Here is a 27974-nt window from a genome sequence, read left to right as displayed (position 1 = left end):
GCCCATCCATCACATTAGAAAGATAAAACTACTGAAATGAAAATATGAGTTGTGTGCTTTTATTTGTAGAACAAAAAGTTAATTATTATTAAGTTTCTTGTATATAGTGCTTTTATCCAAAGCACTTTACAATAGTTAGCTAATGATACAAACAACATTTGGAAAGTATCAGAGGGGTAGCCGTGTTAGTCTGGATCTGTAAAAAGCAACAGAGAGTCCAGTGGCACCCTTAAGACTAACAGATATACTGGAGCATCTGTATAGTGGTGAGATGCTCCAATACATCTGTTAGTCTTAAAGATGCCACTGGACTCCCTGTTGCTTTTAACATTTGGAAAGATCATTAAGTGATCTGCTCAGCAATTTTCACGTGGTCTGGGGGGGGGGGGGGGGTTTGAGAACCACTGCCTAGGCACCTAGATGTCCGTCTCACACCTAAGCCCAGCACAAACCAGGTGGAGGTAGGTGGGGGATGTCTATGCCTCCTGCAGGGTCTGACCCTGTAATTTTTTTCTGAACATACCTACTAGATTGGGCTCCAGTCAAAATCCAGGGGGTGGAGATACCACATCCCTTATAATTTTTAGTGCACTCCCCCAGGATGTGGGGTACCCAAGTTCAATTTCCCCCTCTACCTGGGTCTACCACATGCTGGGTGAATGTTCTAACTACTGGGATAAAAGTTATAAGGGGGAAGCAGCAGCAGTACCACCACTGGCATTTATTGCAAAAAATAGTTTAGGTGCCTAAACTGCCTGACTCCACAAGAGGATTCCTGGCTGCAGATTGCAAGCAGAGATAGACACCTCCCTGTAGCCCACAGTTGGGTGCCTGATTTGTGAGAGGGCAGAGCTTAGGACACACCCCTATTGTTGACATCTTGCATTGACTAGTTTAGGTGGCTCCCTGATGGCTTTTGTGGATTCTATTCTTAGGCATCTATCTGTCCTCATTCATTTTATAGGGAACCTAGGTACCTAATCCAGGCTTTGCAGATCTCATAGTTGTTCCAATGATTTTCTAGGTCCTAGGAAATTAGGTATTCAGCTCTTCACTGGCTTTGTAGACCCAGGCCAGTGAGATTAGGGTACTAAGCGGAGGCTCACAGTTACCATCTAACTTTTCTGCTGACTGATAGGTTGCTCTAGGTGTGATATATTTAAGGCCCTACATTTTGTTTCAAATTTCCCAGGAATTTATTATTGTTTATTATAAAAATTAAAAAACAGGTGAAAATTGTTGCAAAAACTTAACTTTACAGTTTTCTGGGAAAATAGAGTAAATATTCTGGGTTTTTTTAAACTTTCAATAAAACACTTAGGTTCTGAAACATAAAAACAGTTTTTCATTTTTGACCTTTTTAGCAGGAATGAGTCAACAGTGTAACACTGTTGCAAAAAAAGCAAACCTCATTCTGGGATGTATTAGCAGGAGTATTGTAAGCAAGACACAAGAAGTAATTCTGCTCTACTCCCCGCTGATAAGTCCTCAACTGGAGTACTGTGTCCAGTTCTGGGTGCCACATTTCAGGAAAGATGTGGACAAACTGGAGAAAGTCCAGAGAAGAGCAACAAAAATGATTAAAGGTCTAGAAAACATGACCTATGAGGGAAGATTAAAAAAAAAATGGGTTTGTTTAGTCTGGAGAAGAGAAGACTGAGGGGGGACATAACAGTTTTCAAGTACATAAAAGGTTGTTACAGGGAGGAGGGAGAAAATATTTTCTCCTTAACAGCTGAGGATAGGACAAGAAGCAATGGGCTTAAGTTGCAGCAAGGGCGGTTTAGGTTGGACATTAGGAAAAGCTTCCTAACTGTTAGGATGGTTAAGCACTGGAATAAATTTCCTAGGAAGATTATGGAATTTCCATCATTGGAGATTTTTAAGAGCAGGTTGGACAAACACCTGTCAGGGATGGTCTAGATCAGTGGTTCTCAAAGCCGGTCTGCCACTTGTTGAGCGAAAGACCTGGCAGGCCGGGTCGATTTGTTTACCTGCTGCGTCTGCAGGTTCGGCTGGTCGCGGCTCCCACTGACCACAGTTCGCCGCTCCAGGCCGATGTGGGCTGCGGGAAGCGGTGCGGGCCGAGGGATGTGCTGGCCGCCCTTCCTACAGCCCCCATTGGCCTACAGTGGCGAATCGCGGCCAGTGGGAGCCGCGATCGGCCGAACCTGCGGCCACGGCAGGTAAATAAACCAGCCCGGCCAGCCAGGGACTTTCCCTGAACAAACGGCGGACCGACTTTGAGAACCACTGGTCTAGATAATACTTAGTCCTTAGTGCAGGGGACTGGACTAGATGACCTCTCAAGGTATCTTTCAGTGCTATATGATTCTATGCAAAGTAGTTCACTCACTTTTATTTGCTTTGGTTGCTAATCACTATCTATAGAGCTGGTAATGTGTATCTTGTGGGTGTGGGATTCACATAAACCAGCACTTGAGTCAGATACTTCTGACAGCTCCCCACTCTTGAAAGAGAGATGATAGGTTGGTAACCTAGGCTGTCTTGGCTTGTGAGCCACCATCTCGCCTCTCTGAGTGGGCTTGGAAGTGGAAGAGGTAGAGGAGGCAGTGTGAGGAGATGGTGCCCTTGCCTCCCCCACGGCCTCCAAAATTTGTCTGAAAATTGGTAAAAACAGCATAATAGCTTTTGGAAACTTGGGAAATTTTCAGTAAAAACTGAAGACGAAGGGCTGTGGATATATGCAAATTCAGTTACATTAGACGAGAATGACCTTGTTAATTGACAGAAAAATCCTCTTTTGACTTCTAACCAGAGCAAATTCAATATGAAAGATATTAACAGAGAATAAACATGGATTCCCATGATATAATTTTTTACTGTCACTTCTCAGGGAATAGCCACCAATTAGTAACATCATTGACTACAGCTGCAATGACTACTTGGTGAAGGTGGCATTAAGAGTTCTATCATAAAATTAATTTTAACCCCTACTTTCCTCTATCTGTTGAACTGAGTAAGCCTTTAGTTTGAAAATATGTGCTGTATGTTAGGAGTATTATTGAGATAATTTAATGACTCTAGGATGCATGTGTGATACTGTCTACCCTGGTGCCAGCTCAGGACAGGGCTGCAGGCTAATTCACTCATATGCTGTGGAGAACAAAGTGGTTCGGGACTATTTAGAAAAACTGGACGAGCACACGTCCATGGGGCCGGATGCACTGCATCCGAGGGTGCTAAAGGAGTTGGCAGATGTGATTGCAGAGCCATTGGCCATTATCTTTGAAAACTCATGGCGATCGGGGGAGGTCCCGGGAGGACTGGAAAAAGGCTAATGTAGTGCCCATCTTTAAAAAAGGGAAGAAGGAGGATCCGGGGAACTACAGGCCAGTCAGCCTCACCTAAGTCCATGGAAAAATCATGGAGCAGGTCCTCAAGGAATCAATTCTGAAGCACTTACAGGAGAGGAAAGTGATCAGGAACAGTCAGCATGGATTCACCAAGGGCAAGTCATGCCTGACTAACCTAATTGTCTTCTATGAGGAGATAACTGGGTCTGTGGATGAGGGGAAAGCATTGGATGTGTTATTCCTTGACTTTAGCAAAGCTTTTGATATGGTCTCCTACAGTATTCTTGCCAGCAAGTTAAAGAAAGTATGGGCTGGATGAATGGACTATAAGGTGGATAGAAAGCTGGCTAGATCATCGGGCTCAACGGGTAGTGATCAATGGCTCCATGTCTAGTTGGCAGCCGGTTTCAAGCGGAGTGCCCGAAGGGTCGGTCCTGGGGCCAGTTTTGTTCAATATCTTCATTAATGATCTGGAGGATGGCATGGACTACACTCTCAGCACGTTTGCAGATGACACTAAACTGGGAGGAGTGGTAGATACGCTGGAGGGTAGGGATAGGATACAGAGGAACCTAGACAAATTAGAGGATTGGGCCAAAAGAAACCTGATGAGGTTCAACAAGGACAAGTGCAGAGTCCTGCACTTAGGATGGAAGAATCCTGTTCACTGTTACAGACTAGGGACTGAATGGCTAGGAAGCAGTTCTGCAGAAAAGGACCTAGGGGTTACAGTGGGCGAGAAGCTGGATATGAGTCAACAGTGTGCCCTTGTTGCCAAGAAGGCTAACGGCATTTTGGGCTGTATAAGTAGGGGCATTGCCAGCAGATCGAGGGACATGATCATTCCCCTCTATTCGACGTTGGTGAGGCCTCATCTGGAGTACTGTGTCCAGTTTTGGGCCCCACACTACAAGAAAGATGTGGAAAAATTGGAAAGAGTCCAGCGGAGGGCAACAAAAATGATTAGGGGGCTGGAGCACATGACTTATGAGGAGAGGCTGAGGGAACTGGGATTGTTTAGTCTGCAGAAGAGAAGAATGAGGGGGGATTTGATAGCTGCTTTCAACTACCTGAAAGGGGGTTCCAAAGAGAATGGATCTAGACTGTTCTCAGTGGTACCAGATGACAGAACAAGGAGTAATGGTCTCAACTTGCAGTGGGGGAGGTTTAGGTTGGATATTAGGAAAAACTTTTTCACTAGGAGGGTGGTGAAGCACTGGAATGGGTTACCTAGGGAGGTGGTAGAATCTCCTTCCTTAGAGGTTTTTAAGGTCAGGCTTGAGAAAACCCTGGCTGGGATGATTTAGTTGGGAATTGGTCCTGCTTTGAGCAGGGGGTTGGACTAGATGACCTCCTGAGGTCCCTTCCAACCCTGATATTCTATGATTCTATGAAATCAAAGGAGTGTCAAAAGGTATTGTATTATAATCAGGTCAATTCACTTGTGTGTTAATTTAGTTCAAATAAAATGTTAATGGTATTGTCTTCACTTATCTATAACCTGTTGATTGTTATCACATTACATTATGTATATCCCTGTAACTAGTTAACCCTAGATCAGTGGTTCTTAGACAGGGGTACTCAGAGGTTTTCCAGGGTGCATCAACTCATCTAGATGTTTGCCTAGTTTTACAATAACCTAAAAAGCACTAGCGACGTCAGAACAAACTAAAATTTCATAGAGGCAACTTGTTTATACTGTTCTGTGTGCTATACACTGAAATGTAAGTACAATATTTATATTCCAATCGATTTATTTTATAATTATATGGTAAAAATGAAAATAAGCAATTTTTCAGTAAAAGTGTACTATGACACTTTTGTATCTTTATGTCTGATTTTGTAAGCAAGTAGTTTTTAAGTAAGGTGAAACTTGGGGGATACGTAAGACAAATCAGACTCCTGAAAGGGGCACAGTAGTCTGGAAATGTTAAGAGCCATGGCCCTAGACCAAAAGTGTGTGTGAGTGTTAATATGAGAATGTGCTTGATGTGTAAACTTCATGAAAACTAATGAAGGATTGTTGTTTGCTTTTTACATTGCATTTATTTTACATTGCATATATCCCTGTAATTAAATTACCCATCAAGCACGATTGGAGCCTTGGAAATGTAAATGAAGAATCATAGAATCGTAGGACTGGAAGGGACCTTGAGAGGTCATCTAGTCCAGTCCCCTATAATCATGGCAGGACTGTGTATTATCTAGACCATCCCTGACAGGTGCTTGTTTAGCCTACTTCTCGTGTCTTGCTTACAATACTCCTGCTAATGCAACCCATAACAATGTTCATTTATTTTTTGCATGCGCTACACTATTGATTCATACTTAGCTTGTGATCCACTATAAGCTCCAGATCCCTTTCTGCAGTACTCTTTCCTGGACACCATTTCTCATTTTGTATGTGTGCAATTGATTGTTCTTTCCTAAGTGGAGTACTTTGCATTTGTTCTTATTTAATTTCATCCTGTTTACTTCACACCATTTCTCCAGTTTGTCCAGATCACTTTGAATTTTAATTCTACCCTCCAAAGCACTTGCAATCCCTCCAAGCTCTGTATCATCCGCAAACTGTATAATTGTACTCTCTATGCCATTATCTAAATCCTTGATGAAGATATTGAACAGAACCGGACCCAAAACTGATTCCTGCAGGATCACACTTGATATGCCCTTCCAGCTTGACTGTGAACAACTGATTGCTTAATTATTTGCTCCATTATCTTTCTGGGTACTGAAGTTAGGCTGACTGGTCTGTAATTTCTTGGGTTGTTTTATTTCCCTTTTTATAGATTGGCATGATATTTGTCCTTTTCCAGTCCTCTGGAATCTCACCCGTCTTCCATGATTTTTACTGCGTAAAAGTGCTAACTTAAAAGCAAGGGCCATTGTGTTCGACAATGGAAATTCACTGGCCCATGTGTGTGAAGACACAGTTCAGATTGCCTTCTGTGAGCAGAAACTATAAATACTGATTTAAAGGAATAATCCTTATCTCTGACTCTTTGGATTCTTACAGAGAAAATACCAAATGCAAAGTGGATATCCCTAGAAACATCTGGGTTCCCTGAAAAGACTTTTGGGAAACTAGCAGTGTATTACATCAACTTCTATCATTTTGGACTTACAAACTTTGACTCATCTGTTATTATATTTTACCTGCTTTAACCTCTCAATAACTCTCATTCCTTTCTCTTAGATAATAAACCTATAGTTAATTTACTATAGAATTGGCTGTCAGCATTGTCTTTGGTGTGAGATCCAAAGTACCAATTGATCTGTGGTAAGTGACTCGTCCTTTGGGATTGGGAGTAACCTGCTTTGGTGTGCATTTTGGTTTATGTGACTATTATCGCTAAATCCCATTTGTCTGGGTGGCAGAATAGGCTGGAGTACCTAAGGGGACTGCTTGTGACTCCATGGTAAGACTGGTATAGTGATTCAGGATTACACAATTGTTACTGGCTTGGTGAAATCTAATTATAGAATATACCACTGGTTTGGGGTGTCTGCCCTGTTTTCTGAGAATCTGACATGAGATTGGCACTCAGTTGTGAGCCACTCTAGATAGCATGGCAACAGGATTTTTATATAGTTGTTAATGTACAATTTCCACTTTCAAAATTTTACTGCAGTTTACTCAACATGGGAACCTAGGGACTGACATAATGGATCAAGCCATTGGTCCATTTATTCCAGTATTCTATCTCTGACACTGTCCCCCACCACATGCTTCAGAAGAAGGTGTGAAACCAACAAAAACCCTGAAAAGAGTAATTATGAAATAATCTGCCCACAGGCAGGGCCAGCTCCAGGGTTTTTGCCACCCCAACCGGCGCAAAAAAAAAAAAAAAAAAAAAGCCACGATCGCAATCTGCGGCAGCAATTCAGCGGGAGGTCCTTCGCTCCGAGCGGGAGTGAGGGACCGTCTGCCGAATTGCCGCCGAATAGCTGGACGTGCCGCCCCTCTCCGGAGTGGCCACCCCAAGCACCTGCTTGGCAAGCTGGTGCCTGGAGTCGACCCTGCCCACAGGGAAAGCTTCAGCCTAGAGTTTATATCTCTTCCAACATCTTAAAAAAAAAAAAATCTTTATTGTAACTCTGGATTTTTTTTCTCATCAGAGACCCTGGTCTTGCCAACACTCATATGTGTGTGTAACTTTATGCACATGAGTTGTTGTAACAGGCTTTATTTGGGGCCCAGTAGGCCTAGTGGGGAGGCCACAGCTCAACAGCCTCCCAGAGTCTTGGGATGGACTTGCTGAACATCCTGAGGGCTTTGTGGCCAAGTTACAGTCCATGATTTCCCCCCATTCTTTCAGCTGGCCAGAGGAGGAGGGAAGTCTAGGGTAGGGGGTTCCCCCAGCCCAGGGGGTAAAGAGGTGAGGAGAATCTCAGACTCCTTTTAGCTGATACAATAGACCAGCCTCCCCTGTTCTCTCTTCAGTTTGGGGCATGGTGCCAGTACTCTGCTTCTGTTGGAGCAGAGGGTTGCTCACACAGTCTTAACAATTCAGATAATCAACTGATGTGGTGTGATTTTTGGTTTATCTGAATGATATTTTGTGGCAATTAGATCCACAGGCTAATTGTGCATTATGTATTTCTTTTTATCAATTCTAAATTTGCTCCCATTCATTTTAATTGAATCAATTGTTAATTATTATGGCTTATAATAATATACTATAATACCTTTATACTGTGGTAGCCCTAAAGGCCACAACTGGCTTGGACCCAGGGTGCTAAGTGCTATGCAAACACATACTAAACGACAGTCCATGATCCCAGAGTTTACAATCTAAAAGACAAGACATAATCCTTTTGTTGTTGTATTATGGAAAAGAGATGTGCCCTGATACACTTTTAAACCTCCAAACTGGTAGATATATATAGTTTGATCTTTACATTTCATCTTAGGAAATCTTTGAAAACTATTAAGTTTGTTTTAAGAGAAGTAACAAATAATCATTCAGTGCTGTCAATCCAGTACCTTGTATGAGCATGAAAAGTTAAATAAGTCCCACAGTTTATACAGTCATAACAAAAAGCAATTACCACATCAAGACCAACCCTTCTCATACCCCAATTAGTCAAATTTTGTTTAATCTGAAACTCTGATTATCCAAATATTTTGGATGTCCTTGAATCATTCAGACAGTTGGAGATTACCAACTGACATTTTCAGGCACAGAGACCCATATGCAATTCGTAGTGCAGGACTGGGGCCAGAAGCCCAGATCCACAAGGGGATTTAGGTGCCTAAACCCAAGATTTAGGCACTTAAATCCCAGATTTAGTTGCTACTGTGATCCACAATACCAGTGTGCATCTGCTGCCTGCCCCTGTACTCACCTAAACTCAGTCGGTGCCTAAATTATCTCCACAAATATCCCTTAGTGGTCTAAATTTAATGTCTTGCTGTAGGCGTCCAGATGCCTATCTCATACCTAATCCCAGCAGTATTCTCAAACAAGGTGAAGATTGGGGACAATAGGCAGGGGGACACTTATCTGGTAGGGGTCCTCAGAGCACAGATACCAGACGTAGGCCCATTCAAAATCCAGCAGCAGGAGACATTGCCTCTCCTATAACTTTTAACCCCATGGTTAGAGCACTCACCACTATACCGGAAATCTGAGTCCAAGTCCCCTCTCTACCAGATAGAGCGATAGGAGTTGAAAAGGGATCTCCCTATGCTCATGAACTGGGCTATGAGATATTCCAGTGTGGGTCTCCCTCAATCTCTCCTGTTGAAACTGTTCCACTTTGGATTAAATAAATTAGAGGGACTAACCACCAGTGTGGAATCATATCCACTCTCTCCCTCTGGCTCAGTAACTATTTAAGTATTTATGCACAATGGAACAGCTTCAGCTGGAGAGACTGAAAGATACTCATACCAGAATATCCATAGCCTTGTGGTTCGCACATGCTCCTGAGAGTGGGAGACTCTTCTTAAAATAATTTCTTCCATTTAGGTAGGGGAATTGAACCTGGGTCTCCCATTCCTGGGTGAATGAGTTAACCACTGGGCTAAAAGTCATAAGGGAGGTACCACCTTCTCTGCTATTTCTTGCAAAAACAGTTTAGGCACCTGAGTCTAGGAGAGGGGTTCCGAGGTGTGGAGAGCTAGTGGAGATAGGCTAGCACCTCCCTGCAACCCAGACTTGGGTGCCTAACTCTGTATGAGGGGTGGGTTTAGGATACACTCATCTAGTTGGCATCTCCCATTGGCTAATTTAGTTGGCTACCCACTAGCATGCTTTTTTTATGGAGCCCATTCTCAGGCATCTATCTCTCCTCATGCATTGTATAGGGAGATTAGGTGCTTAATTCAGGATTTTGGGATTCCAGTGACTTTCAAGGTATCTAAAAATTAGGTGTGCAGTCTAAATCCCTCCTTGGATCTAGGCCATAGTTTTTAAACTCATATTCCCTTAGTTTTCAGAGTAGCAGCCGTATTAGTCTGTATCCGCAAAAAGAACAGGAGTACTTCTGGCACCTTAGAGACTAACAAATTTATTTGAGCATAAGCTTTTGTGGACATGCATCCGATGAAGTGGGCTGTAGCCCATGAAAGCTTATGCTCCTGTTCTTATTCCCCTGGTGTACATCATTAATTTTGATTCTGAATCCTCACACAATATGATCAGAGGGGCTTTCCACAGGCATCTGTGAAGATGATTATGACCCTGGTTTTCTGATGTCCACCTCATAAGTTATCCATGCCTGTGTCACCTCAGGACTGGATTACTGTAATATGCTTTACATAGAGTTATCCTTGTAGATCACTTAGAAGCTGCAGCTGGTGCAAAATGCAGATGGCTGCTTATTTACTTGATGGTGTTGGCTATGGAACACATTATACCAGGTCTATAAGATCTGCATTGACTTTCTGTTCACTTCTGGGTGCATTTAAAGATGGGTTGGCCTGATATTCATCTCTGTAAAGCCCTATGGTTTATCCTGTCCATCTAATAGACAGCCCCTTTTCCTCTGATAGCTGACACCTAGGGCATTTTTCCAGTCCCTGGGTTTGAAGGTATGGGAGCTAGACACTCTCCGCTGAAGCGCCTCAACTTTGTCTCCTTGTTGGTCGGAGGGAGTCCAAGTTTATTGACCTTCAGGATACAGTGTAAGGTAGATCTATTTACTCAGACTTTAGTCCCGGATTTGTAGACAGCTGCATCCTGGGGATGGGAGTCAGGTTGATATCTGTGGCTCAAGTCTATATTTTATTTTAATTTCCATACATGTGCCAAGGGACTGGCTGCCTGTTACAAAGGGGAGCCCCACATATGCTCACAAGACCATGCTCCGTGCAGTATGCAAGAATCCGTTTCTTGGTGGTAACGCTCCTCCGGTAGCTGTGTAGGGAGGAGAGTCCAGTGGTTAAGCTGGGGAGGCGCGGGGAGGGGAGCCCCTTTCTCCCATGGCTTCTGTCGCGGGGCTGGGAATGCAGCCGGACCTCCCAGTGGTGCGTCTGGCTCTCTCTGGCAGAAATGTTGTTGAAAAGGGATTCAGGCGTTTTCTGTTGCCTGTAGCAACCTCCCCTTGTTCCAGAAGAGAAACACCACCAGCTCCAAACAGTCTGGGGCTGCTGGAGGAAAGGCCAGGGCGAGCACGGGGCACTATCAGGGCTTCTTTGGCTCAGCAGCACCCCGGGCTCTCAGCACAGGGCAGAGGCATTTACTGACCCAGATACGGGAGGCTGGAAACTTTCCCCAAGCGCAGCCTTTTAAACGAGGGGAAGGGGAGGGCACGTTGGGCTCCCCTCCCCGCACCCAGCGAGGTACAGCCCTCTGGTGGTTTGTGTTGGGGCTTTAACCCCTGGCGCCGGGGAGGAGGCGGGTGAGCAGCCCGACACGGATCGGCCTTCTCTTGTCTCGTCTCCTTTCGGCCAGGATGGCTGCCCGCGGCGAGGTGCCCTCCAGCCGCCCGCAGGCTCCCAGCACCGCTTCGCCCCGGCTGCCGCCTGTGATCCAGCACCCGCTCTCCCGGCTCGGCGACCCCGAGCGCCTGGCTCTGCGCGGGTACGCGCCGTGCGGACAGCAGCCTGCAGGGGGCAGCGGCGGCACCCGGGCCCCGCCGCAGCAGCCCCCTGAGCCGGAGCTGCTGCTGCCCCCCTTCCGCGGTGCGCGCTCCCTCCTGTCCCCACGGCAGCCGCAGGAGAACTCCGCCCGCGCGGACCCGGGCAAGCCCAAGCTCCCGCTATTCGGTAAGTGCTGGCAGAGAGGGGCCCGTCCCATGGGAGTTGGGGGGAGCCCCCGGGGTTGGCAGTGCTGCCGCGTGAGGAGAGCACACCTAACATGCATCTCTGCTGTCAGATGCCACATGCCTGGGGGTGTGGGGATGAGGCATAAGGATCAGCTGAGAGGGAGGCAACATAAGCACCAGGTGTTGGGGATGATGTAACGATACGGGGATTCCCTAAGAAAATAAGAAAGGCCATACTGGGTCAGACAGACCAAAGGTCCATCTTGCCTAGTATCTTCCAACAGAGGCCAATGCCAGGTGCCCTGGAGGGAATGAACAGAACAGGTAATCATCAAGTGATCTATCCCCTGTCACTCATTCTCAGCTTCTGGCAAACAGAGACTAGGGACACCATCCATCCCTGTTCATCCTGGCTAATAGCCATTGATGGACCTATCCTCTTATCTAGGTTTTTTTTTGCTATACACACAGCAGCTATAAGGGAAGATATAATTGAGGAAGTGTGTGTGTGTGAGAGATACAGACAGATGTATAAATTAACTGCCTGCTCAGTGATTTGAGCATTGGCCTGCTAAACCCAGGGTTGTGAGTTCAATCCTTGCGGGGGCCACTTAGGGATCTGGGGCAAAATTAGTACTTGGTCCTGCTAGTGAAGGCAGGGGGCTGGACTCGATGACCTTTCAGGGTCCCTTCCAGTTCTAGGAGATAGGATCTCTCTCTATATATATATATATAGAGAGAGAGAGAGAATGTTGGAGGGATAGTTCCCATTTGTAAGCAAAACATTTACCAGCTTGCTGTTTGTTCCCCTCTTTATGTATCAGAAGTCCTCAGCTGAATTTGTTTGAATTTGAATGGAAATGTTTTTAATTACAATTTAAGTGCATTTTAATTGCATTTTTATTTCCAAATAGTGTTCTGGTTAGGTCTTTATTAGGAAAGTTGTTGTACATTGGACTAGAGGATTTTTTTTTTTTTTAGTGCAGCAATAATATTTCTATAGCATTGAGTATTTATGTCCTCAACTATCCAAATTTTTAGCTTTCAGATGCTAGTATGTACACCATACCCAGACCCGGATTAACTCTCCTGTGGGCCCGGGGCTATTAGATTTTGTGGGGCCCCTGTATACAACCCTTTTTCCTGGGAGGAAGTTTGGTGCAGGGGATTAGGGTGCAGGAGGGGGTGTATGGTATGGGAGGGAGTTTGGGTGCAGGATGGGGATTCTGATCTGGGGCAGAAGGTTGGGGTGGAGGAGGAGGTGCAAGGTGTAGGCTCTGGCCAGGAGGCGCTTACCACAGGCAGCTCCTGGCTGGCGGCACAGCAGGGCTCAGGTGGGCTGCCTGCATGCTGTGGCCCCACGCTGCTCCTGGAAGCAGCTTGCTGCTAGCATGTCTCTGCGGCCCCTGCGGGGAGGGGGACAGCATGTCTCCATGCGCTGCCTGCGCCCGCAAGCGCCATCCCTGTAGCTCCCATTGGCCGGTTCCTGGCCAATGGGTGCTGGGGGCAGGCCAAGTGCACGGAGCTGCCTCCCCCACCCCACCAGGGGCCGCAGAGACGTGCTAGCAGCCGGCCGCTTCCGGGAACGGCGTGGAGTCATGGCATGCAGGCAGCCTGCCTGAGCGCCCTGCTGTGCCGTGTGACTTTTAGTTGCCCCCCAGAGTTGGAGATCGCTGCCTGTGATTTATTTTTGCGGGACCCGCCTTGAGCCGGGGCTCTTGGCTGCAGCCCCTAAAGCCCCTGCCTTAACCTGGCCCTGGTCATTCCACACCAGGGTTTGCTTTTAGGTGAAAACTTGTTCTATTAAATGGTGAATTTTCTTAAACAGTCACAGATTTAAGGTCTGATTCAGGTTACAGTGGTGTAAATCCAGATAACTCTGTTGATCTACTGGAGTTACATTGGCAGTGTAATTAAGAGCAGAACTTGGCCCATGATATGCATCTGTGGTGTGCAGCAAGTGTAAACTTAGTATTTATTTTTGGTTTAAAGTGTTTAAGGTTTATGATGTACCCAAGGCATCATTTGTTTTGACTATCCTTTCCTTACATCGGGGTGGGCAAACTTTTTGGCCCAAGGGCCACATTTGAGTGGCGAAATTACATTTATGGCCCTGAATGCAGGGCTGGGGCACGGGGTTGGGTTGTGGGAGGAGGTGTGGGGTGTGGGAGGGAGTGCGGGGTGCAGGAAGGAGCTCAGGGAGAGGGGTTGGGGCAGAGGAGGAGTGCAGGGTGTACGAGGGGACTCAAAGCACGGGGTTGGGGTGCAGATGGGGCGCAGGGTGCGGCAGGGGCTCAGGGCAGGGGGTTGGGGGCTCAGGGCAGGGGGTTGGGGTGCAGGAGGGGTTGTGGAGTGCAGGAGGGGGCTCAGGGCAGGGGTGGTGGGAGGGGTGCGGAGTATGGGAGGGGGCTCAGGGCAGGGGTTGGGTGCTGGAGGGGTGCAGGGTGTGGCAGGGGGCTCAGGGCAGGGGGTTGGAGCCTCTTACCTGGAGCGGCTCCAGGGTGGCAGTGCTGCACAGCAGGGCTAAGACAGGCTCCCTGCCTGCCCTGGCCCCACGCGGCTCCCGGAAGTGGCTGGCACCACATCCCTATGGTCCCTGGTAGTGGGGAGGGCAGATTTAGGTTGGTTTGGCATGATTTGTTCTTGACAAAGCCATGTTGGTTATTATTTATCAACCTGTTAGCCTCTACATGTTTACAAAGTGATTGTTCGATAATTTGTTCCAGTACCTTTCCAAATATCTAAGTTAGGCTGACATATCTATAATTCCCTGGGTCTTCCTTTCCCCTTTTTAAAGATAGGTACTATGTTTGCCCATTGCTAATCCTTTGAGTCCTCACCCATCCTCCATGAGTATTCAGAGATAATTGCAAACAGTTACAGAATGAGCTGAAGGAATCTTGGAAGTACCCTAGGATGAATTTCATCAGGTTTTGCAAATTTGAATACATCTAACGTATCCAAATATTTTTAACACATTCTTTCCCTGTTCTGGCTTGTGATCCTTCCCCCTTGTTAATATTCAACATTAACTTTTTTAGTGAAGGAGACTAAAGTAAAACAGACTTCAAACACCTTGGTGTCATCCATTATTAGCTTCCTTCATCTTTCTCTTTCTCCTAAAGCATTTAAAGAACCTTTTCCTATTGCCTTTTATGCTACTTGCTAGGTATAACTCATTTTGTGTCTTAGCTTTTCTGATTTTTTTCCATACAAGCTTGTGCTATAGTTTCTTTCTTGTTATTAGCAATTTGTCTGTTTCCACTTTTTGTAGGATTCCTTTTTGATTTTTAAGTCATTAAAGAGCTCCTGATGGAGTCATATTTAGCCAGCTCTCCTGAACTCCTTTTTCCCTCAGATTTTTCTTCCTAACAGAGTCAGAGAATTTGTAAAGTCTGCTTTTTTGAAGTCCATTGTCCTTATTCTGCTGGTTTCACTCCTTTCTTTCCTTAGCATCATGAAATCTATCATTTCATGATCACTTTCACTCAAGTTGCCTTCAGCCTGTATATTTGCAAACAATTTCTCACGGTTAGTCATAATCAAGTCCCAAATGGCTGACCCCTGCTTACTTCCTCCATCTTCTGAAACAAGAAGTTGTTCCCAACACATTCCAAGAACCAACTGGAGATTTTTTTGTTTTGCCATATTACTTTTCCAACAGATGTCTGGGTAGCTACTAAAATTCCCTATTACTTTCTGGTTTTGGATTTTTCTGTTATTTGTTCTAGAAATACCTCCTCCACCTCCCTCTTGGACTTGGTGATCTGTCGCAGAAACACCATGATGTCACCCCTGTTTTTTTCCCTCCTTTTACCTTCACCAGAGACTTTCATCTGGTCTGCCACTCATCTCCTTTTCACAGATTCATAGACTTTACAGTCAGAAGGGACCATCATGATCATCTAGTCTGACCTCCTGCATATCCTTCTGGACCACGGAACAAGTGAATACATTCTTCATGTACAATGCTGCTTGTATCCATCTATAATGACTTCTACTGATGTGCTTATAACCATCTATAACACTTAGTACTCATGTCTATAATGTGCTTATAATAGCCATTATTTATTAATCCATTATAAACTATAATAATACCAAAAGGTGACCACATAGGGATTCTTCCCCTCCTTTATAATGGTCTATGGATTAAAAGTTCTAGATCTGAACACTTTTTGTGATTTTATTATTAACAGCTACATGTTATAAAATGTTTTACTGTACATTATACTTGGGGACAAGAATAACCTAAAAATAAAGACTATTCATGACAATCTAATTCTTCAAATAGCCGATGCAGAAGAAATCAATGACTAGCAATTTCTATAGTTAGTTTTTCCACCAAAATACGAACCACATTTGAGATGTCACAAAAGAATAGAAACAGGGAAGTGAAACTTTGAAAAATGTATGAAAAAACCCTGAAGATGTGGAACAAACTATTGTGATGCCACAGTCCTCAAATGCTGCACATAGGGTTCAGGGGACATTATTCACAACACAGGAGTATTCCTAATGGGATGGCAAAGAAGCAGCATTGGAGCACTAGTGCTCTTTTCAGGTCAATTCTCTTCAGGTTCTTATATCATGTTCCTTATTCTTTTCTTGCTCTCTCCTCCCCTGTCTCATGTAGCTCAGCCACAACTGAAGTACTGAAAAAAATAAGCCATTTTATTAGCCTAGATTCAGTTGCTTTGGTGAGGTAATCCTTAAACACAACAGGACATGTTCAGTCAAGCCATTTGCTTATATTACTGGTTCAGCCAAAAGGGAATGTCAAAAGAATAATGTGTATAACCAACAACAAAATGACACAAATGTACAGAACTGTGCAAGACAATACTAAGATATTTAGAAACGGGCCTTTCCCATGCTTTTAGATTCTTACTTTATGCTAAACCTGTCAAGATTTGGTCACTTTGGGGGTCATACTTGACACAACACATTGGTCAATATGCTGCATTTAGAACATTGAAATGTCAAAGGCACCGTTTTGCACATGTATACCCTGATTTGCATGCACTCAGAGTATGACTTCACTTATGTGCTATTACAGGCTGATTGAACCAAATTTTACCCTCTCTTGCAGCCTATGCCACCCACTGAAGTCAATGGGAAGCCAGAATTTGGACTGTAGAGATTAGAAAAGCCCAACACGTATTTATTATGTCATCTTTTGGCTTTCTCTTGCCTTTGCAAGATTGTGCCGTGTGTGTGTGTGTGTGTGTGTGTGTATTCTCATGTGTTTTTAGGTAAAACTGTAAATTAGTCAAAAAGGGAGGTATGTAGATACAGTAAGAAATATGAAAAATCTTCAGATATAAACTTTAAATATTTCTAAGTCAATATCTTATTACTTGGGGCTCAAATTCAAGAACACACAGACATATCCCCTGTTCTTTGCTGTGAAAGTCCACACTGGCATTTCTTTGAGCATCTGAAGTCATCTTTTCCCCTCCTCTCCAATCAAATTGAAATCAATCACAAATTATTATCGATATTTGTAAGTAAGTTATACACCTGCACATTTTTTTAAGGCACCAGATGGGACCATATACAGCCACAGACAATCGGCAAGATTTTTTCAAATGGGTGCCTAAAGAACAAATCATGCCAAAGCAACCTAATTTTCATTTTTGATGGGATTACTGGCCTAGTGGATGGGGGGGAAAACAATAAACATGATATAACTTGATTTTAGTAAGGCTTTTGGCATGTCCCACATGACATTCTCATAAGCAAACTAGGGAAATGTGGTCTAGATGTAATTACTATTAAGTGGATGCACAACTGTTTGAAAAACCATACTCCAAGCATAGTTATCAATGATTAGCTGTCAAACTGGGAAGATGTATTTAGTGGGGTCCTGCAGGGATCTGTCCTCAGCATGGGGAGATAGACTAGATAACCTTTTAAGGTCCTTTCGAGCCCTCCATTTTTATCTACGATTCTATTTATTAACATACCTATAATACAAAGTGCAACACATTATCTGTAGAATATGCTTAGGGAATATAAGACCAAGAGAATAAGTGACTTTCCCCAGGCCACTTGGCAAACCAGTAGCAGAGGAGGGACTAGAACCGAGGTCTCCTGATTGCCCTTTCCAGTGGAGATGAAGAAGCATTAATGCTATTGTAAGACCTCATCTGGAATACTGCCTACTGTTATGGTTACCCTATTCAAGAAAGATGAATTTAAACTGGAGCAGGTGTACAGAACAGCTACAAGGATGATCAGGAGAATGAAAGGCCTATCTTATGACAGGAGACTGGAAGAGCTTGGCTTGATTAGTCTAGCAAAAAGAAGGTGAAGATGGGATATAATTGCTCTCTATAAATACATTAGGGAGATAAATACTAGGGAGGATGAAAAGCTATTTAAGCTAAAGGACAGTGTTGGCACAAGAACAAATAGGTATAAACTGGCCATGAACAAATTCAGGCTGGAAACTGTTCTAACCAGCAGAAGGGTGAGGTTCTGAGCCTCCCAATAGGAGTTGTGGGGGCACACAAGTTAATTAGTTTTATGAGAGAGTTGAACAAATTTATGAATGCAGTTGTCTGTCAGGGTTGCTTGTGATGGTAGGGGTCAAGGCTCAACAGCCCTGGGGCTCGCTTCCAGTTTGTATCTTATGTTCCTAAAGCTCATGCTTCAGGGGCTAAGGAGATATTCCTCTTCCTGCTCCAATGTATTATTTCCTTCCTGGGAAGCATTGGAGATGGCCACAGCTGGAGAACTGACATTGGACATGGAGGACCAGGGCTCTGAGGTGGCACTGAGCATTCTCTCTCTCAGATGCTTGGCTGGATGGTTCTTGATCACATGCTTAGGGTCTAATTGATTGCAATATATGGGATCAGGAAAGAATTTTCGCCAGAGGGGTTTGCACCTTCCTCTGCAGCGTGTGGGTGCGGGTCCCTTGCCAGGATTATCTGGGCATATCTCACTTAATCATTTCCCTGCCATTGCAGGGACCTTGGGTACTGGTGCACTTCGGTCCCTCCTGTTCTCTCCCTGTGGCAAATGATGTCTCCTTTGGGCTGTAATACTTTGGTGTAATTTCAGTTGTTGGGTTTAGTGTGCAGGTGCTGGGTGCTATTGGTGGCTTGTGATATACAGGAGGTCCAACTAGATTCTCATAGACTTTAAGGTCAGAAGGGACCATTATGATCATCTAGTCTGACCTCCAGCATGATGCAGGCCACAAAGCCGTCCCAACCCCTTTCTCTTGACTCTGCTGTTGAAGTCCCCAAATCCTGTGGTTTAGAGACTTCAAGTAGCAGAGAATCCTCCAGCTAGCGATCCCTGCCCCATGCTGCGGAGGAAGGCGAAAAACCTCCAGGGCCTCTGCCAATCTACCCTGGAGGAAAATTCCTTCCCGACCCCAAATATGGCGATCAGTAGAACCCCGAGCATGTAGGCAAGATTCTCCAGCCAGACCCACATTGGCCATTGATACTATTTACCAACGATGTCACGCTGTTCATTTGACTAAAATCATGTTATCCCATTAAACCATTCCCTCCATAAACTTATCTAGCTTAATCTTAAAGCCAGACAGGTCCTTCGCCCCCACCGTTTCCCTTGGAAGGCTGTTCCAATATTTCACCCCTCTGACGGTCAGAAACCTTCGTCTAATTTCAAGCCTAAACTTCCCCACGGCCAGATGATCTGGTGGTCCCTCTGTGACTGAATTCTGTGCCCTATCTACTAGCTCTCTTTACCTGTATACATTGTTCATAGTTTCTGAAACTTGATTATTTTTTTTAATGACCCAGGCCAACGAGCCGACACTGGAAACCCAGCAGTAAGCAGAGCAAGTTTTGCTAGCAGCAGGACCAGTTTACTGTCTCAGCCTGGGACACAGCTCATGATTGAAGCTGATGAGGTATGACTTTAATCAAATACAGTCCATATAAATAAATGGGTAGAATAAAATTTGACTCATAGGCTATATCGGTACCAAGAAAGGTTTCAGTCAGCAATCCCTGTGAACTGGCATGAAGGAAGTACACATACATTTCCTCCTTTTGCCCTGAAAGCCAAGCACAGTGATAGGTTATAACTACATATCCTAACTTAACTTATACTACAGTGTTCAATTTTAATATTATCCACAGGAAATTCTAGCTCCAGTCCTTTAAAAATATATGATTTTTAGAAGGTCTCTGTCAAACAGAAAAGAACAGTCAGCATAAGTCTGTATAATTCAGTTACCTAGTAACATCCTCTATAAGTATTAATTAAACTCTGAAACATTGTACACACTCCTTCACAATTATTCCAGAATGAATTTACCTATGTTGAATGGCATCCTCATGACAATGTCATTCGTGGGGAAAACTCCCATTGAAGACAATGGAAACTTTGTCTGAATACAGGCTGAGTAAAGGTTTCAGGATTTGGCTTGTAGTTTTCTCAAAATGTAACTTGGCAACACATGATTTAATGATAACACAGAAAGCAAAGATCATATTTATCTTGGCAATGCCAATAAGGTTCACTCAATTCAGTCGCGCAACAGTACTTGAAAGCCTATATTATAGCTGAGCAGAAAAAAAATTTACATTTTTCTTTTCCTGCTCAAGACTCTACAGAAAGTACCCGCCCCCCCCGGGTGGTTATTAAAGATACATCATTTCATTGTGGAACATTTATTCCTTTTTGATTTCTTATCTTGTCAGTGACGGTTGACATCCTCTTCTTGTACTTTAAGGAAAAAAATGAGTTAAAAGTACATGTTAGAGGTGTCTGTTATTTGTATATTTGCTATTAAATGTGTATCAATTTTATTTTTTTTTAAGCTGGAGCACATTTTGCGTGAAAAAATGAGATCTGGCAGCTATTTTACTATGAGACAACTGTTCAGAAACAATGACCCTGAGGGCAAGGGGCAGGTCAATAGGTATGTGTCTCACACAGCAGTTTGCATTGTCTGGGACCTCTTACTTAACTTTGACACATGCATGTGTATCACTAAAGGTATGAAACAAAGCCAGTGGTCTTTTCCCATATATTTAGTACCATGAAATACTTTATATTTACTCCCAATTCCCTCTCCCCCCCCCCCTCACTTTTGTGTCTTATCAATGTATGGAGGTGGACTGGATCAAATTACACTATACATATATTTCTTACTTTTATTCATTCATAGAGATGTGCTACTAATGATGCTGACCAAATTTCTGGGAAGGTATATCAGCGTCAAGCAGTATCAGCAACTTCTTCTAAGGTATGTGATCAGATAAAAGATAAAGAAGGTAGCAAAAGACTTCCACTATTCATAACCTATAATATAAATATGAGCAAATTTTCCATTTTGACTATGGCAGACCTGGTTTACTGCAATAGCCCCCTCTCCCAATTTTGTTCCCTACTCAAGAAATTCATCCTTCACTTGCCAGCATAGTACATTATTTTCAAACTGGAAACAATATGATGATGTGACTATAAAGCACAGATGCATCTTTCTAAATCACATGGTCTGGAAAATATTGTACTATAAGAGGGAGAGCGCAGTTTTATATTTAAAAAGCAAATTTATTAAAAGTAGATTTCCTGATGCCAATCCTGCAACTTATTCTTCTTCAGACAGTCCTTTGGGTTGAAAAGAACCTCTAGTTGGTCATCTGTCTGTCTCCCTGAAAGTTGGATTTTATTATTCCTACACTAGCTGTGATGGATGGGTGTCAAGTTGAGCTTTCAATACCTCCAGTGATGGTGATTCTATAAGCAACTTCGGCATCTTGTTCAATTGCCTAACTGTTCTAAGAGTTCTGGCAGCTAAAATACCCTCAGGGTGTGAGAAAACTGAGTTGGATTTTTCCGTACGTTTTCTTAATATCTTCTCCTGGATCTTATTTTCTAAACATCTTCTTTACTCTTCTCAATTGATTTTTCTTTACAAAAAATGATATGCCAGACTGAGAGCAGTAATTCAACTGGAAGCCTAACAAGCATGAAGTAAAGTGGAATAATTTCCTCAATAATTTGGTTGAATTATTCCTGTTATTGTACTGTTGCTGTTTCCTTTTTAATGACTTCATCACACTTTTGGCTCCTCTTCAATGTATTACACACCATAATCTTCACAGCCTTCTCTATATTTTTACTGCCTGGTCCATAATTCCCCTGCCTATGATTTTTGCTTCACATTATTGTGAAGCTTGTGAGCACATGGCTTTAAACCAGGGTGAGGAAAATTCAAGTTGATATGGCTCATCCAAGAATAATTCTGAATGCTGCTGTTGCTTCTGCATCTACACTTACTTTTAAAAAGGAGATATTTACTAGGGACTAGGGGTCTGATCCACATTCGCTATGTGAGCTTCATCACAGTTATCTTTTCAAATCTCATTTTATTCTTTTGTTTTGCACCATTCGTAAATTGGTTAAGGACCCTGAAGTGATTTATGACAGTAATATAATCCCTTCACTGAGTCATAGCTTTGTACTCAGGCAAATAACCTGCATTACACTAGTGAAATAAATTCATAGTTACTGAGAAATAATTTTGTGTATTATATTAACGACTGCAGGCACTGTGTGTGAATTTCATTGTCTTACATCCATTCACAGCTGTGCATACCCCATAGCACTGTGGACGTAATTTCAGGCTTACTTGCAATTAGAACTGAGCAAATAATAGGGTTAATGGTTGATTAATAATTCCCTCCACCCTGCTATCAACCAGTGTATAAATGAGTCACAAATACATTTTTATTATTTGAGTAGCTCCATTTTAAAATATTTTTGGAACAAATTGATAAACTAAACAGTAATAAGTCTCCAGGACCTGATGGTATTCACCCAAGAGTTCTGAAGGAACTCAAATGTGAAATTGCAGGACTACTAATTGTCATCTGTAACCTATCATTTAAATTAGGTTCTGTACCAAATGACTGGAGGATAGCTAATGTGACGCTATTTTTAAAAAAAGGGCTCCGGAGGTGACCCTGGCAACTACAGGCCAGTAAGCCTCACTTCAGTACCGGGCAAATTGGTTGAAACTATCATAAAGAACAAAATTGTCAGACACATAGATGAACATAATTTGTTGGGAAATAGTTAGTATGGTTTTTGTAAAGGGAAATCATGCCTCACCAATCTACTAGAATTCTTTGAGGGGGTCAACCAATATGTGAACAAAGGAAATTCAGTGGATATAGTGTATTTAGATTTTCAGAAAGCCTTTGACAAGGTTCCTCATCAAAGGCTGTTAAGCAAAATAAGCAGTCATGGGATAAGAGGGAAGGTTCTCTCATGGATTGGTGACTGGTTAAAAGATAGGAAACAAAGGGTAGGAATAAATGGTCAGTTTTCAGAATGAAGAGAGATAAATAGTGGTATCCCCCAGGGATCTGTACTGGGCCCAGTCCTATTTAACATATTAACAAACGATCTGGAAAAAGGGGTAAATAGTGAGGTGTCAAAATTTGCAGATGAGACAAAACTACTCAAGGTAGTTAAGTCCCAGGCAGACTGTGAAGAGCTACAAAAGGATCTCACAAAACTGGGTGACTGGGCAACAAAATGGCAGATGAAATTTAATGTTGATAAATGCAAAGTAATGCACATTGGAAAACATAATCCTAATAATACATATAAAATGATGAGGTCTAAATTAGCTGTTACCACTCAAGAAAGAGATCTTGGAGTCATTGTGGATAGTTCTCTGAAATCATCCCCTCAATGTGCAGTGGCATTCAAAAAAGTGAACAGAATGTTGGGAATCATCAAGAAAGAGATAGATAATAAGACAGGAAAATATCATATTGCCTCTATATAAATCCATGGTACGCCCACACCTTAAATACTGTGTGCAGATGTGGTCACCCCAGCTCAAAAAAGATATATTGGAATTGGAAAAGGTTCAGAAAAGGGCAACAAAAATGATTAGGGGTATAGAATGGCTTCCATATGAGGAGAGATTAATAAGACTGGGACTTTTCAGCTTGGAAAAGAGGTGACTAAGGGGGGATATGATAGAAGTCTATAAAATCATGAGTGGTATAGAGAAAGTAAATAAGGAAGTGTTATTTACTTCTTCTCATAATACAAGAACAAGGGGCCATCAAATGAAATTAATAGGTAGCAGGTTTAAAACAAACACAAGAACTCCTTGCCAGAGGGTGTTGGGAAGGCCAGTACTATAACGGGTTCAAAAGGGAGCTAGATAGATTCATGGAGGACAGGTCCATCAATGGCTATTAACTAGGATAGGCAGGAATGGTGTCCCTAGCCTCTGTTTGCCAGAAGCTGGGATTGGGTGACAGGGCATGGATCACTTGATGATAACCTGTCTGTTCATTCCCTTTGGGGCACCTGCCATTTCCACTGTCAGAGGACAGGATACTGGGCTTGATGGACCTTTGGTCTGACCCAGTATGGCCATTCTTATGTTCTTATTTAAATTTGCATTATTTAAGCACAGTATAATGCAATATGACTTGTCTGTATTTTGCAGGGGAAAGGCAAATTAAGACATGCCCAATCAAATTAGGCAACTTATTTTTGTTTAACTGATCAAAAATCCATATTAAAAGTGTACAGTGGCAGACTGGATTGAAATGGCGTCTTACAAGAGTTTAATTGAATATTGTAAATAGGGCACTGAAGAACATAGTGCTTGAGACCCCACCCACTGAAGTCAGTGGAAGTCTTTTATTGCTGTTGGATCAGACCCCTAGTCCCTAGTAAATATCTCCTTTTTAAAAGTAAGTGTAGATGCAGAAGCAACAGCAGCATTCAGAATTATTCTTGGATGAGCCATATCAACTTGAAAGAAGCAACAGAGGGTCCTGTGGCACCTTTGAGACTAACAGAAGTAGTTAGTCTCAAAGGTGCCACAGGACCCTCTGTTGCTTTTTACAGATTCAGACTAACACGGCTACCCCTCTGATACATATCAACTTGAATTTTCCTCACCCTGGTTTAAAGCCATATGGAGTTATTATTCATGAAGGATCAGATCGTGGTATTCTAACAGCATTTGTATTAAGGCTGTTCTCTTACATCTACTATAGATGACCATTCTTGTTACAAACTGTACAGAAGAAAGAGTGGGTCACGATTCTGTGCAAAGGTAGACGAGACTAGTGCAGGAGCTAGGTAGGCAGGAACAACAACCGGGGTTCAGAGTCAGTATCAGGGGCAGTAATCAGGCTGACGGGCAGAGCCAGAGACCGGTCAAGGATCAGGCCAAAGGTCAGTACCTGATATCAGGTCTGTGTGGGTGTTCTGGGGTATGAGTGGTAGTCAAGGTCCAAGTCAAAGCCAAGGTCAATACCAGGAGTTCAGGAACAGAGAATGCAGTGTAGACTTTGGAGCTAGCTAATGATCCACATTGTTGCCTGGACACTTCCTGGAATTCCTCTTGGGTTTATGTAGCACCATGAGGCTACTGTCGAACCCCTTGATGTGGAACTTCCTGTGACCTGTGCAGGGAAGGGCAAGCTGATTACAGCTGCTGGGTGGCAATTGGGATGTGCTTGCTGCCTGGCAACCTGGGGATTCGCTGCAACTCGAAGACATCTGTCAAAGAATAAAATCTTACTCTGGTGGTGGTGATGCATTTAATCGTAGGGCAGTGGGAACTTCTCGGGCTAGGCTGGATAGGCTCTGCATCTGCAGTTTTGACTCATTTACAATACGATCTTTTGCCAGCCAACTTTGAGCTGTCGCCAGCTCCACCAGCTCAGCCACAGTTAATCACTAGTTGAATGTTAATGGAGTTAATACCAACACATGTTAGTGCATTTAAGGCAAGTATTAATATATATGTCATTGCCACTTAATGGCTTTCTCCTTTGTATGTGAGCTGAGGTAGTGGAAGAAAGAAGTGTTGAAAGGGAGAGGTTTGATTTGTATGGTCTGCTTCTCCATCAGTAAGTGATCTATCTTTTTTTATGTCACTGAAGAGAATGCAAACACTGCAAACAAACATTCACAATCCTGCATTGTAACAGGCTTAAACTACAGGACAAAGCCATTATCAAGTTTGAAGAGTTGTATGCAGCAATTCGTGATCCTGCTACTTCTGGGGCTCCAGCCTGGCTTGATCCCATCAACCACAGACTGGGGGACAGAATCATGATGACTGCATCACAGGTGCATGCACAACTAAAAGAAAAAGCAAAACAAAGGTATAAGCACTTCTGCAGCAATCATAGATTTTATGGCTAGAAGGGACCATTGTGATCATCTAGTCTGGCCTCCTGTGTAACACTGATCCCAGAAACTTCCCCCAGTGATTAAACCCAATCATTTGTGGCTGAACTAGAGTATATCTTTTAGAAAGCCACCCGATCTTGATTTAAAGATTCCAAGTGATGGAGAATTTACCACATCCCTTGATGTGTTGCGTCTAATGTTAAATGTTCTCATTGGTAAAAGGTTCAGGATTTATCAGGCTTGACTCTGGCAGCATCCAAGACTATAGAATGGGATCAGGAGGGAGGGGGAAGCATCCTTTTACAAAGTGGGCCATATAAAAAAAACCCAAACCAAACCTACCTTCTTGATTCTTTTCCACTGCTAAGGGATAACGCAATTGTAGAGAAACCCCCAAGTACATAGCAGGATTGATTTTTTTCTTTTAATGTAATAATTCTGTCTTTGTAAGAGAATGAGGAATTTCTGTGTAGCAGGCATAGGGTAAGTTTCATAAGGCAAGGATCATATTGTCTTCTGTTGGAAATAGGTCCCTGGATATTGCTGATCTGATGCCCCAGAAGAACCCAGGTGATGACATCAGGATTCTGATGCCTGAGTTTAAGAACATACTTAACAAACTAGGTTTTCACATTGGAAATGAGGAGTTTGAAAAGCTTTGGAGAAGGTAATATCTGATTCAAGTTTTAGATAATATTCTCATTCGCATTTAAAAAAATAAAGAGCACCCCTCTGGTGTTAGTGGTAGACTTGTGAGGGTATGTGTGTGTGATGCTGGTGTGGGGCCAGATAAAGGGAGGAAATGGTAAATGGAGAGAACCTGGATAGTGTAAGATATACAAATAGCCACTTTCATCTGTCATATTAGCCACAGGGAAGATGCTTAGACCAGGCACAGGGTAGAGGACTCCACTGACCACTCGTGGGCCCTAATCTGCAGCTGCTCTGCATACAGAACTCTAAGTGAAGCCAATGGGAGTTCCACACACAAAGTAGCTGCAGAACAGGGTCTGCTCCAATATGTGGTAACCAGTTAGTGCATCCAATAGGCAAACACCAAAGCTTCTTAACTGGCGCAAAGCAGCGTGATGATGCTTTCCATAGAAATACTGGTCACATGAATTTTCAATAGTTCACTATAGTTATAACAGCAGGTCTGCTGCAAGGAAGGATCATTCATACTGTAATTTCCATTATAAACCTGATTTATAGAATTATCAGTGTTTGTAAAGTGCTATGAGATCCTTAGATGAAAGGGGTATGTAAGTGCACGTATTATTATAACCGCATGCTCCCAATTATCCAAATAGCCTGGGGAACACAGATTTTGTTTGGATAATTGGGAGTTTGGATAATCGAAAGGGCAGTGCAGGGAGCCCTCTGCAGTCGTGGACCCGCTCACTCACTCCCGTGACAGCGGGGCTGCCAAGGGCTTCCTGTGCTGCCCTCTCTGCCGAGGACTCTGCTTTGCTCTGCCAGGACTGCAGCCTTCCCTGCCCCTGGTGCCTGCCAGGATCGGGTGTCACTGGCCCTGTCACCACATCGGGGTCCCTTTGCAGCCTTGCTGTCATGGGAGTGAGTGATAATGCAGAGGTTTGGATAGGGTTTCAGATAATTGGGAGTATATGATATTAAGTCAGATCATGACTCCTGAACACGAGGTGCAGAGCCCATCTACTGCTCCATGCTGTCAGTGGAAGCAGAGGAATGGGGGTCAGTTGAGGACTCAGGATTTGGCCTATTGATTTTATTCTTTTATATATTACAATAGAAGGCTAATGTGCTTACCACTAGGTACCATTGCCTCTATTTTATCTAATATTATGGGGACAGCTGGGAGTGTTGTCTCTCTATTGTTCAATTTTGGTTTGTTGAAAAAACCTGGTCCATTGGGTTGACTCTGCTGACGTTTTGTCAGTGCTTGATGTTCACAGGAAGGTGACAAATGCAGAGGAAGCATGAACTATTCTCTAAGAAAGGAAGCTAAATCTGATAATGACTTTCTCCTCTTGCTCTTTGCAGGTATGACACAGAAGGAACAGGAGTTCTGAAAGAAGATATACTACTTAAAAAACTAGGAGCTGAGCTCCAAAATGGATCTTCAAACAATGCTAAAGTTTCTGGTAAAAAATAAATAAATATTGGTTAATTGAATCCATAGCTTTCAGTAACCTTCCTGACAATCAGAAAAAAAGATCATGGAAAGTGAATCACTTGTGGGATTGGTTATGGATACACCTCTAGACAACTGGCTCAGAAGTAGTC

General features: G+C 43.3%; 1 protein-coding gene across 4 annotated transcripts in view; it reads left to right on the top strand.

Moving 5' to 3' along the window:
• Window positions 1-27974, top strand: part of LOC101951371 (EF-hand calcium-binding domain-containing protein 6-like) — a 102733-nt gene that overhangs the window by 1044 nt on the left and 73715 nt on the right. For 2 of the 4 annotated variants that reach the window (XM_005281986.5, XM_005281985.5), the window contains exons 1-7: window positions 8139-11535; window positions 19316-19425; window positions 20342-20442; window positions 20692-20769; window positions 25505-25681; window positions 26239-26376; window positions 27732-27832. In XM_005281986.5, coding sequence (XP_005282043.2) covers window positions 11223-11535; window positions 19316-19425; window positions 20342-20442; window positions 20692-20769; window positions 25505-25681; window positions 26239-26376; window positions 27732-27832 — 1018 coding nt within the window. In that variant the 5' untranslated portion in view covers window positions 8139-11222. Of the gene's footprint in view, window positions 1-8138; window positions 11536-19315; window positions 19426-20341; window positions 20443-20691; window positions 20770-25504; window positions 25682-26238; window positions 26377-27731; window positions 27833-27974 lie in introns of those variants that run through there. The other 2 variants (XM_065596790.1, XM_065596789.1) reach the window with 1 other exon arrangement.

This window comes from Chrysemys picta, chromosome 5, assembly GCF_011386835.1.
Source record: "Chrysemys picta bellii isolate R12L10 chromosome 5, ASM1138683v2, whole genome shotgun sequence".
In the NCBI taxonomy this organism is placed as follows: Eukaryota; Metazoa; Chordata; order Testudines; family Emydidae; genus Chrysemys; species Chrysemys picta.
This window is presented reverse-complemented; position numbering and strand designations above follow the sequence as displayed.